The 12,520-nt window shown below is 44.1% G+C and overlaps 1 protein-coding gene across 2 annotated transcripts in view; it reads right to left on the reverse strand.

Annotated features, from left to right (window-relative positions):
• Positions 1–8,259: 8,259 nt before the first annotated feature.
• Positions 8,260–12,520, reverse strand: part of C1H21orf62 (chromosome 1 C21orf62 homolog) — a 41,644-nt gene continuing 37,383 nt past the window's right edge. For both annotated transcript variants that reach the window (XM_034793921.1, XM_034793912.1), the window contains exon 2: positions 8,260–9,447. In XM_034793921.1, coding sequence (XP_034649812.1) covers positions 8,731–9,405 — 675 coding nt within the window. In that variant the 5' untranslated portion in view covers positions 9,406–9,447 and the 3' untranslated portion in view covers positions 8,260–8,730. The remainder of the gene's footprint in view (positions 9,448–12,520) is intronic.

Raw genomic sequence — 12,520 nt, forward strand, 5'->3', positions numbered from 1 at the left:
TGTATATATATCTCCTCAATATTTCTTCGGATGCATATGCATCCGAAGAAGTGGGCTGTAGTCCACGAAAGCTTATGCTCTAATAAATTTGTTAGTCTCTAAGGTGCCACAAGTACTCCTGTTCTTCTTTTTGCGGATACAGACTAACACGGCTGTTACTCTGAAACTTGTCATTAATTCTTACGGAGAAACTGGATTCGCTTAACATTGTTTTGCTTAAAGTCGCATTTTTCAGGAACTTAACTACAACGTTAAGTGAGGAGTTGCTGTACATGTGCAACATTGGAGGCCAGCTATGTGGCATCTCTTAAGGCAGCAGCCTTTTTAGGGCACATCAGAAACAGGGTAGGGTAGGGTAAGAGCAGGTTGATTGACCACTGCACAGACTTTCAAGTCTTTGGTGTCTCCAGAAGAGGGGCATGAGGACTGCAGAGGCTACCCCCAGCTATTAAGCTGGAGTAGTAGCCACTTTTCAGCTCCTTTCCCTCTCATGGGCTGGAGGAAGGATTCCTCCCTACTTCCCGATCAGAGTTCTCTTGTGCTCAGCTGGGCATAGGGTTGAAGATTATATTATGTGACCTTTATTCAGAACATTACTCTGAGCAAAACTAAGTGCAGTTTTCTTTTAAGTATCTGGAAGACTTATGTGCTTTCCTGTTTCCATACTAGCCTTCCCACCAAAGCCAGAGCTCATATTTATTAGTACTGCATGCTTCCATGTTAAAAGATGTTGTAATGGTAATACTTAATGACTTTGTTATTCAACACCTTTTTACTAGAGGGCAGCATACCCTCACAGTATAGTCACTGATAATCTATTAGACTTTCTTGATTATATCAGTTTTTATATATGGTGTACTAACATCCACAAGTTAGTTAATTTGTATAAACCAGTTCTGAGAATTTTTAAGACAGGAGTGTCTTGCCTCAGGATTATTAATCAGCCAAAACCAATTTGTGCTTTCAACCTTAAGATTGCTTAGAGAGGTGGTGTCTGGAGTTTCTAGAAAACCAATCTGCATTAGTCTCTCTCGCTTGCTCATGAAGAGCTATGTCTCTCTCAACTCAGCCACAGTTCAGAACTGAGTCCTTAGCATTTGTGAAGCAACCCCAAAGGCTCCATATCATGAGTAAGACCTCAACATCATGAAATTGGGTGAAAATTAATGAGATGAAAATTAATAATATGTTTTAGGTTCTTTTTATTTGTCTTCTGGTTTGTGAGCCTTTAGGAAACACTGGGGACATATTTCCACGCTTTTCTCAGTAATCAGGATGGCTAGAAATTTGTTTTTGTTTATGAAAGCTGGAATTCTCATGTAGACATGTGACTCTAGGATCTGCAGTTTTAAGAAAAACACCAATTATTTCAAGACTCAGGTTAAAATCATGAGAGTTGGCAAAATCAACTAAAAAGCCCTTTATTTATTTAAAATAATTTTTTGTAGTAGGTTGAGGGTATATTCCCAGAGATGGCAGGTGGAAAGGAGGCTGTAGCTGATTCACAGTCTGGCTGAATTGAGTTAGGTTCCAATCCTTTAAACACGCACATTCTTAACTTTACTACCATGAGTAGTAGTAAATCAATGGGATTTCATGGTAGTAAAGTTAAGCATGGTTGTAAGTGTTTGCAGGATTGGGGGCTTCCTTTGTTCCTCTTGAATCTTTGCTTTTTGAATGCTGCTGGATATTACAGAAACTGTGAAACAGGCATCCACCAGAACTGCCGGCATAACACCTAAACTTACTAAGTGTGCCATAGAACCCATAAGTGTAGCATTATACCAACTTTTTGTCCAGGCTTGGACTACTGTCAAGGTACCAGTAGAGTGAAAAGAAGGGATCATCAACCCACTTTATAAGGAGAAAGTCCCACACACTGAGTGCAGCAGCTAGAAGTCAATAACTCTGTTTAACGTTACCTGTTGGGGGGTGGGGGTTTCTGTCCTCCTACCGCTGTGCCAGAGACTTCTGCTGTCCAGACCCCAGGCAGAAGGACTCAGGAGATGCAGCTGTGTGGAAGGTTTGGGGGCAGTACAGCTGCACCGGAAAAGCTGCCGGCATGGGGCCACTAGGTGGGGGGCCCTCGCTACTGCGGTTCCTGGGAGATCAGGGCTCTCCGGAACTGCAGTGGCAAAAGGAGCAGAAGAACATGGGGCCGCCGGGCTGCCCCACGCCAGCAGCTCCTCCAGCGTGGCTGCTGTACCGCCCCCAGCACCCCACCCCCACCGCCCTGTAGACCCCAGGCAGGAGGACTCAGGAGATGCAGCTGCATGGAAGGGCTGGGGGTGGGCTCCTCCTGCGTCTTTCCGGTACACCATACCAACTATCAATATCTTACTGGTATGGCATACTGGACCATATCAGTGTACTTGTACCACTGGATATGTCCTGCCCCCAGCCGTGTTCTGCCATCCAATGGATTGGCTCCTTGAACATGTCTTCATAAATACCAGCATAACTTGGATCAACTTCTTTTACCAAACTGGATTATACAGGTGATATCATCCTCTTCAGCCAGGGCGCAAATGACCTTACAGACACATTAGAGAGCTTCCTGGATGTGGCAGCTGCCCTGGGACTAAGGATTTCTTGGGCAAAAACAAAAATACACCCGGCACACCCCGTACGCATGCCTATGAATAGAATGCTGATTTACATTTATTATAAATAATTTTGGATGTTTTTCTTAATTTTCAAATATATTGATTTCAGTTATAACACAGAATGCAAAGTGTAGAGTGCTCATTTTATATTATGTTTTATCACAAATATTTGCACTGTTAAAAAAAGATCTACAAGTTGAAGCATGAAGGGGCATGAAGCAGCCATGAAGAGGCATATGAATGTTTAGCATATCTGGCACATAAATACCTTGCTATGCTGGCTACAGCAGTGCCATGCGAATGCTTGTTCTCACTTTCAGCTGACATTGTAAATAAGTAGTATTATCTTCTGTAAATGTAAACAAACTTGTTTGTCTTAGTGATTGGTTGCACAAGAAGTAGGACTGAGTGGACTTGTAGGCTCTAAAGTTTTACATTGTTTTGTTTTTGAGTGCAGTTATGTAAAAAAAATAATAATTATACATTTGTAAGTTGCACTTTCACGATAAAGAGATTGAATTACAGTACTTGTATGAGGTGAATTGAAAAATACTACTTTTATCTTTTTTTACAGTGCAAATATTGGTAATAAAAATAATATAAAGTGAGCACTGTATACTTTGTATTCTGTGTTATAATTGAAATCAATATATTTTAAAATGTAGAAAAATATTCATAATACATTTAAATTGGTATTCTATTGTTTAATAATGTGATTAAAATGGTGATTCGTTTTTTTTAATCAAGTTAATTTATTTTGAGTTAATTGCTTGAGTTAACTGTGATTAATTGACAGCCCTAGTAATAGCCCTGTAGAACTTATAGATACTTGGAATAAAGCTGAATAGCGTGGCTATGGACACTCAGCACTATGGCATATTGTCGTTGGATGTTATAAGGACAAGTAAATGTTAGAATGCCTAATTTTTGGATTGGCATCTTTTTAATTAGTCCCTAAAATAAATAAACGAAAGGTCCTATATGGAAATAAAATTGAAGAATGCATAAGAAAAGCTGTTTCTTATCTGTGGGCCAAACTCTGAGGTTCTTACTCAGTTTTCACTCAAGTTTTATCCTCTATCCTTACTCGCTGTTTGCAATGGGAGTTTGCCTGCATAATGACTGAGTTAAAAATTGAGTAAGTACTTGTGGTCTAGTGATTGGGAGAAGGGTGAAAGGAGCTTCAGATCTAAGTGGTTTGTGCTTTGATGGAATCTGTTTTCAAAAAAGAGAAAATGTGTCTTTACTTTTCAGACATAAAAATAAAATAATGCTGAATCTCACCATCAGTAGGGTTACCAGATGTCCTGTTTTTATAGGGACAGTCCCGTTTTTTGGGACTTTTTCTTATATAGGTGCTGTACCTATTGGGTTAAAGATACTACGGCCCGGGACGGTGTAGGTCTGGTCTGGGTGGATCACGTCCTCCAGCACGGACCCCAGCCGCAGCGAGATAGCCTTGGCTACGATTTTGTAATCCGTGCTGAGGAGCGAGACGGGACGCCAATTCCGTAAGTCGCGGAGGTCCCCCTTCTTCGGCAATAAGGTGAGCACGGCTCGCCTGCACGAAAGAGGGAGGACCCCGCTCTGCAAGGCCTCGGCCCAGACGGTGACTAGGTCCGGGCCGAGGACGTCCCAGAACACGCGGTAGAACTCCACGGTCAGCCCGTCCATGCCCAGAGATTTATTGGTGGGCATGCGGCGGAGGGCTTCCGAGAACTCGGCCAGAGAGAGAGGTAACTCCAGCCGGTCCCGGTCGCCCGCGCTGACCGTTGGGAGTCCGTCCCAGAGCACTCTGCAAGCGGTAGGGTCGGTCGGATCCGGGGAGAAAAGGTGTGCGTAGAAGGCCCTGGCCCTCTGGCACATCTCCACCGGATCCGTAAGAGGGGTGCCGTCCTCCGCTAGGAGGCAGGTGACGTGCTTCTTGGCCCCCCTCCTTTTCTCCAGGGCGTAGAAGAAGCGGGAGCCGCGATCCATCTCCCGAAGGAGGCGGATGCGGGATCGAACAAAAGCACCCCGGGCCCGATGATCGTCGAGGGCCCGGAGCTCCTCCCGCTTCTCCCGGCACGCTCCGCAAAGGGATGGATCCTCAGGGCTGGCGGCCAGACGCCTCTCTAGCTCCAAGACCTCCCGTTCCAACTGCTCTATCGCCGCATCCCTCCGTCGGCTGGCGCCCCGGGTGTAATCACGGCAGAAGAGCCGGGCGCGCACCTTACCTAGGTCCCACCAACGCCGCGCCGAGGGAAAGGCACGCCGCTGCCCTCGCCAGACCAGCCAGAACTCCCGGAAGGACGCCACGAAGCCCACATCCTCCAACAAGCTATTGTTAAAGTGCCAATAGGCCGGCCCCGGCCTCTCCGCACATATAGGTGCTGTAGCGGGGTGGTTATCCACTCCTACCTGAGGGGTTTAAAACAGCCCTGGCAGAGGGCTGGGGCAAAGGGAAAAGCTACTGGGCTGATTGGGGAAGTAGCTGCACCTGGGCCACACCCTAATCAGGCCCAGCTGGCCCTATAAAGAAGCTAGGAGCTCAGCAGTCTCTCTGTACACTCAGAGAGAAAAGGGCCTGGTAGCAGTGAGCTAGAGAACCTGAGTAGAGCAGGGCTGGGGACAGGCTGAGGAGCTGCAGCCTGGATAGCCCCAGGCTGTGACCTAGTAGGAGGCCAAGGGGTACTGGGGGTTGCAGAGGGCAGCCTGTGGGTAGGCCAAGGCAGCAGGTCCAAACCTAACCTTGCCTGTGATGAGTGGCCTATACTGCAGTCTGCCCCAGGGAGTGGGGGCTAGTTGGTGACTGGCAGTGGCCTTATTCTGAGGTGAGGTAGGGATAGTGGGTGGGGGTTCCCTGGGGAGGGGAGACCCTAGTACTGAGGGGTGTACTGCCAGGGGGCAGCACCCCAGATACAAGGGCACCAGGGTCTGGGAGGGACATGGGGGCTAGAGGACAGGTGGATCACCAGCCTACAGGGTGTGCTCCAGGATGCTGGAAGAGCTAATTCCCAGAAGAGACCAGCAGGAGGTGCTGCAGGGGTGAGTCTGCCCCTCTACAGGTGCCTATTACTCCCCCACCCCCTGTTCTGTTTTTTCACAGTTGCTATCTGGTCACCCTAACCATCAGAAACAAACTCTTAAAGCAAATAAAAGAGTAAAGAGAAAAAAGTAGGTAAAATGTTGGTAGTTACTTATGGCATCAGGGTATCTACAACTATTCATGGATATAAATAAATATTGCATTTGGAGGGCCTAACTCAATTTAAAATCTCTTCATAATTTAAAATAGAAGCTCCTTGTTAAAGATATCATGATAGTGAATGTGGGGGGTTGGATCACAGAAACCCCCTTGGGAACTGCCAAGTGATGTGCCAAGACTACTTCTGCCCCTGCTTTCCCTGCCAGCTTGGGACCCCAGCACCCTGTATGGCTGAGCCAGACACGCCCATCTGCTCCAACACAGACCCAGGGTCTGAATTACTTGCCCCAAAGCTGCAAACTTAACTGAAAGCAGCTTCCAGAAGTGTTCTTGTCTTTAACACTCAGATGCCCAACTCCCAATGGGTTCTAAACCCAAATAAATTCATTTTACCCTGTATAAAGCTTATACAAGGTAAACTCATAAATTGTTCGCCCTCTATAACACTGATAGAGAGAGATGCACAGCTGTTTGCCCCCCCTGGCATTAATACATATTCTGGGTTAATTAATAAGTAAAAAGTGATTTTATTAAATACAGAAAGTAGGATTTAAGTGGTTCCAAGTAGTAGCAGACAGAACAAAGTGAATTACCAAGTGAAATAAAATAAAAGATGCAAATCTAAGCCTAATACAGTAATACAATTGAGTACAGATAAAATCTCACCCTGAGAGATGTTTCAATAAGTTTCTTTCACAGACTGGATGCCTTCCTAGTCTGGGCACAATCCTTTCCCCTGGTACAGCCCTTGTTCCAGCTCAGGTGGTAGCTAGGGGATTTCTCATGATGGCTGCCTCTTCTTGTTCTCTCCCACCCACTTATATCTCTTTTGCATAAGGTGGGAATCCTTTGTCCCTCTCTGGGTTCCCACCCCCATCTTTTCTATGGTTAAAGATGTCTTACAGTGACATGTGATCATGTCACCTGAACTGGAATCCTTCATTACCCACTTGCCAGCACACATGTACTGTATACAGGGAGACTTACAAGTAAAACAAAGCCATCTACAGACAATTGCCCTGGTTAATGGGAGACATCAAGATTCTAAACCATCATTAACAGCCCACACTTTGCATAATTACAATAGGCTCTCAGAGTTATATTTCATATTTTTAGTTTCAGATACAAAAGTGGTACATTTATACAAATAGGATGATCACACTCAGTAGATTATAAGCTTTGTAATGATACCTTACAAGAGACCTTTTGCATGAAGCATATTCCAATTACATTAGCATATTTTCATAAAATCGTATAGAGTGCAATGTCACAGTGAGTTTGGTCTGACAACATATAGATCAGAAAGATAGAAATTAGAAGTCAGAGTGAGTTTACCCTCTCTTTGGAAACTGATAAATCATGCCTGCCAGAGATATCAGCTACTGGTATTAGAAGTTAACTAATACTTCTAGAGAGCATTTTCTCCCCCCTCCCCCACCTTTGGAATGAACCAGACTGCGCCAAGTTTTGAGTATTTTTGAAATCTCTCTCAGGGAAAGATTTCCTTATCTTCTGACTACTTACAACACTATCACCACCGTTCCCTTTTCAAATTACACAAGCTGAACACTGTTCTTTGTCCAGGGGCCCTGCCATCTTTCTCAGTTATAGTTATGAGAAAGGATTTATTTTAAATGGGAAAACAAATTAATAGATTCCCCAGTTCCTTAACACCATCACTCCCCCAGGTGTTATCAAAAGCTAAGGGGGAAAGATTTGTTAGATATCCCTTATTTGCAGTACAAGACTGTAAAGATCTGCTGTTCTAGATACTTATACTTTATATATGTGATAATTAATCTAACCTTATTGTGAAAACTGGCAATTCATCTTTGGTAACCTATATAAAAGGGTCTGCTGGAGCCAGAGCCAAAGGTTCTGTCAGATTTCTGCATCTGTGCAGCCAACAAATCTCCAAGTTTTGTGTTAACGTAGACCCAAATTAAGATAACACTGGAGTAATCAAACAGCCTTCATAAGGAGACATAATTGCTCATCATACATTATCCTAACGGTTTTCCAAGGCAAATAATGGTGTGAGCTTTCAAACTACAACTGAAAAAGGTCCATGTACTTTTATGTAAAAAGATAAGAGATTCAGTACATATAACTAGATATACTCACTACTATTCATATTACTTATACATTTTCCACATATTTAGTACATCTAGCACAGGGGTCGGCAATGTTTGGCACGCAGCTCACCAGGGTAAGCACCCTGGCGGGCCGGGCCAGTTTATTTACCCGCTGACGTGGCAGGTTCAGCCGATCCCGGCCCGCACTGGCCGCGGTTCGCCGTCCCGGGCCAATGGGGGCGGCAAGAAGCGGCACGGGCGAGCGATGTGCTGGCCGCAACTTCCCACCACCCCAATGGCCCGGGACTGCGAACCGCAGCCAGTGGGGGCTGCGATTGTCCGAACCTGCCGCGACAGTGGGTAAATAAACTGGCCCGGCCCGCCAGGGTGCTTACCCTGGCGAGCCGCGTGCCAAACGTTGCTGACCCCTGATCTAGTAGAATGTGTAAAAACACATTACAGATGGGTTATTATTATTAGGTAGTTCCATACCCAAAGGTACATTGTCATGTTTTCATATGCCCAAGTAATGCACATTTCATAACAAAATTAATCAACATATTTCAATGTTTACCATACAATAATTAAGTCATTATGAAAACGTAGTTACATCATTTTTAAAATTGATCATTACACATTTTCTCTGTTCTCTAAGAAACAGGTTACAGAATTAATTCTCTGTGTTCAAACTATTTTGAACCCCACACTTTGTGAGTAGTGTCATTTTGAGTGCAGTAAGAACTGACCCACACTTACTTTCCTTTCTGGGGCAAACAAAACAGACTTGCAAAAGTTCTATATCTTGTTCTATTGACAGGTTAACGTGCCCCCTTACTGTACTGCTGAAGTTGTTGAACATGTCTCAGTAAATGAATGTTACAATGTAGCTTTTGTTATTAGTAGTTGAAAATATATCAGAATATGGCAGACTTGGAAAGTGGTCTGTAATGCTGGAGACATTTTCCACACTGTAGGACTTCAGTAAAGAATACCTGTTGAAAAGAGATGTATCCAAGACAGAAATATACAAAAACATTTGCCTGTCTTTGTGTAGCACCTTCAGTTTGTCTCTCATCTCATTGTCGCCACTATTGTAGATTGTTAAATTTTGCTCTAGAAACTGGCCCTTAACCACACTGTTTATTCTCAGCTTTCGCAATCCCAAAATAGCCAGGTATTCTCTTGGTAGAGGAGTGGAGCCACAGAGTGAAAGCTTCAGGTAGTGCACCACTGTAAAGTTCAACAGCATTCCAAGCACGGTCGTATCTGTGAACCAAATTGTTAGGTCACTGTGGTAGCTGGCTCTGTCTATTGTATAAGGCAAGATGGTTTTGCAACTGCACATGAGGTTTGCCAAGTTGTAGTCACAGTCATGGATATCAGCAGAACAGCTGCAGTTCCGAATTTTATTTTCCTTGGTGAAAATCAGAGTGTTGTTCTTCTGACCTCTCACAAAACTGTTAAGACAGAAACAAAGAAAGCCAACCAAAAGGAAATGGTGCTTATGGCAGGATACTGACATCACGTTTCCAGGCATCTTGTCATCTTTTGCTCAGTGATTCTTATCATTTGCCATTACCTATGAGAATAAGAGTAGCTTTATTATACTAGGGTTCACTTAATTGTTAATACTTTCTCCCACTCACTGTCTGACTTGTCTATTCAGGGCTACATTGCCATTTTACAATCTACCCTAAATTAGGGGACAAGATGGGTGAGGTAATATCTTTTATTGGACCAATTTCTGTTGGTCAGAGAGACAAGCTTTCAAGCCACACAGAGCACTTCATCAGGTTAGGGGAGACACATAGCTGCACTGATCCCAGTGCAGGTCAGAGAACACTGATTCAATTGGATTTCTTGTCAGCCGTTCCCTTCCATTGCGGGAGGAATAAATTGTTTTACTCACTTTTATAGAACAGCTTATTTCCCCCTGTGCACTTCGCCAGCTACTCTGGCTGACAAGGGTGTGGGCAAAGATAGGGCTCCTCCTACTCCTTGCTCCTATCCGTCTCCTCCCAGTGCACTTGCTTGCTGCGAGGAATATTGAGTGAGTACTAATAACCCCTGCAACACTAGCTGCAGTGGAGGGCAATCTGAGCAGGGAAGTAAAAGATGGGGTCTTACTGCCTCTTACTCCCCTGCATGGCTCAGTAAGGGCTGAAACAATCTAGCCTTTAGAATGTGAACTCTTTGGGGGCAGGGACTGTCTATTACTATGTGTTTGTGCAGTGCCTAGCACAATAACGTCCCTACAGTCATTGGAGCCTCTAGGCATACCTGTAATAGAAATAATAAAGGCATGGAGGTTTATAAAGAACAAATTGTATCTCAGTCATTTAATCTTTACTGTTTTATAGCTCTCATCAGAGCTATGGTTGAGTACCAAACCATAATGAACATTCTTCTCTCAAGCCATAGCCTACACGTATGGCGGCATGTAGACTATAGACACTGCATGCCCCCCAGCATGGGTATAAACAGCAGTGAGGCCCTGCTTAAATGAGTAAAGACATGACAGAACCTTAGGGTATATACCCTACACAGCTCTCTACCCCACCCCCCATAGTGTGTCTCCCATCTACACTGCTAAAAATAACAGTGTAGTGTCCTGACCCTCCGGCAGCAGGAAAAGGCTCTGTCGGGGGGGAGGCAGCAGGGAAATGCCGCAGCAGCTCCCGCTGCTGGAGCTGTTCCTCGCTGTAGTGAAAGTCTCGGGCAGTGGGGTAAGGCTCCAGCAGGGGAAGGCAGGGAATAATACACTGCTAAGAATAGCAGTGTAGATCAGGGAGGCACTGATTGGGCAAGTTAGAGAGCCGTGGTGAGTACATCCCTAAGGTTCTGGTGTGTCTTTACTCTATTCACCTGAGCAGTGCCTCACTGTCTACACTGCTATTTATACCCATGCTGGGAGGGGCATGGAGTGTCTGTACTGTGTAGACATCAGATACAGACAGCATCTTACAATCAGGCTGTTGTGATTTGCACTCATCCTGAAAAAATACCACTTTTTCTTCTGAGTAAAACTAGAACAAGCCATGAAGATTTTATGAAGTAAAACACAAAACATATACATTCACTTCATATGCATAATTATTCCTCAGACATAAAAAGGCATTCATTGTCCAAAATGAAGAGCTTGTAATTTTGTAAGTAAAACACAAGAACACAATAATCGACTACTAACTGGCTAGGCCCACCAGTCTTTTGTATTTGTTCTTAGATACTTTTACCAGCTTATTTGCTTTTTCAGAATCTAACCTGTTGCACAGTTTAGATTTAACCAGTTCAAATATGCTAAAAACACACTTGGTTGATACTGGGCTGCTTAAACAAGGGTGTGGGTCTTTTAAAATTTTAAATGAATCTAAATTCAACTAACTTTACTTTCTAAAATTTTTCACCATTATGATGCAACCAAGTATGCAACAACTCCTTTCCTGAACATAAATTTGAAGCAGAAGATGAACGGAAATTGCTTGTGAATGAACCTGATGCTGAAGAGTTGCTAAAGAGCCTGACACCGGGACTTAAATGATTATCACATTGATGTTTTTATGATGACAACGGCATGGAAAATGTCTCACTTTCAGGATCATTAAGTTAATGGTCTGCTCTTCCATTTCAACAGACAGAGTTTCAGTGACTCCTTTAATCTTGAAAAACTGATTTTCTGCACCTTTTGAGATGGTCATGACTCCTGTCTTACTACTTATCAAGGTTTACATTTTATTTCAAAATAATTATCTCTTTTCATTACTTCAGAGCACACTATAACTTATTTCCTACACTCCCTTCAACTTTAGACATGTAGAGTATAAGTTTATACAATGTTTGATAATCACTAAACACTAATCATATGTTCGCAGCATTGATCTGCAGCTTTCACAGTTATTACTGGTAAAACCACATAGTGAATTCAACACTGAAGACTCAAGACAGAAAACTAAGGTAAGCTAATCAGTTTGATTTAGAATCCCATTTTTATATGGTCCACTGGCCTTCCAAAAGCATTGTTGTAAACCGACAATTCACAGCTCCATCTTCTCCCCTCTCTTCTGTGTCCAAAGACAGCTGATTCCACTTCTATTTATGACCCTCTATGCAGTCGTCATTGACTTCACCCATTCTCTTTCTCCTCCTAGCTTCTAGACCGGGGTCGGCAACCTCTGGCACGCGGCTCATCAGGGTAAGGACCCTGGCGGGCCAGGCCAGTTTGGCCGAACCTGCCGACATGGCAGGTAAACAATCGCGGTTCCCACTGGCTGCAGTTTGCTGTCCCAGGCCAATGGGGGCGGTGGGAAGCCGCAGCCAGCACATCCTTCAGCCCGCGCCGCTTCCTGCAGCCCCCATTGGCCTGGGACGGTGAACCGCGGCTAGTGGGAGCCGCAATTGGCCGACGCGGCCGGTAAACAAACTGGCCCGGCCCGCCAGGGTACTTACCCTGGTGAGCCGCGTGCCACAGGTTGCCGACCCGTTCTAGACAGTTCTATAATTTTATTAACTATCTTGTAATAGACATAATAACAAAAATCTTTATTTTCTTGTCACTTTTCTTTTTACTTTTTTGGCCAGATTCAATGGATATGTTCTGCCTCCTTTATACTACTTCATCAAAGCAAAGTAGCAAAGCAGTTTAACAACCTTCATGT

Source organism: Trachemys scripta, chromosome 1 (genome assembly GCF_013100865.1).
Source record: "Trachemys scripta elegans isolate TJP31775 chromosome 1, CAS_Tse_1.0, whole genome shotgun sequence".
Classification (NCBI taxonomy): domain Eukaryota; kingdom Metazoa; phylum Chordata; order Testudines; family Emydidae; genus Trachemys; species Trachemys scripta.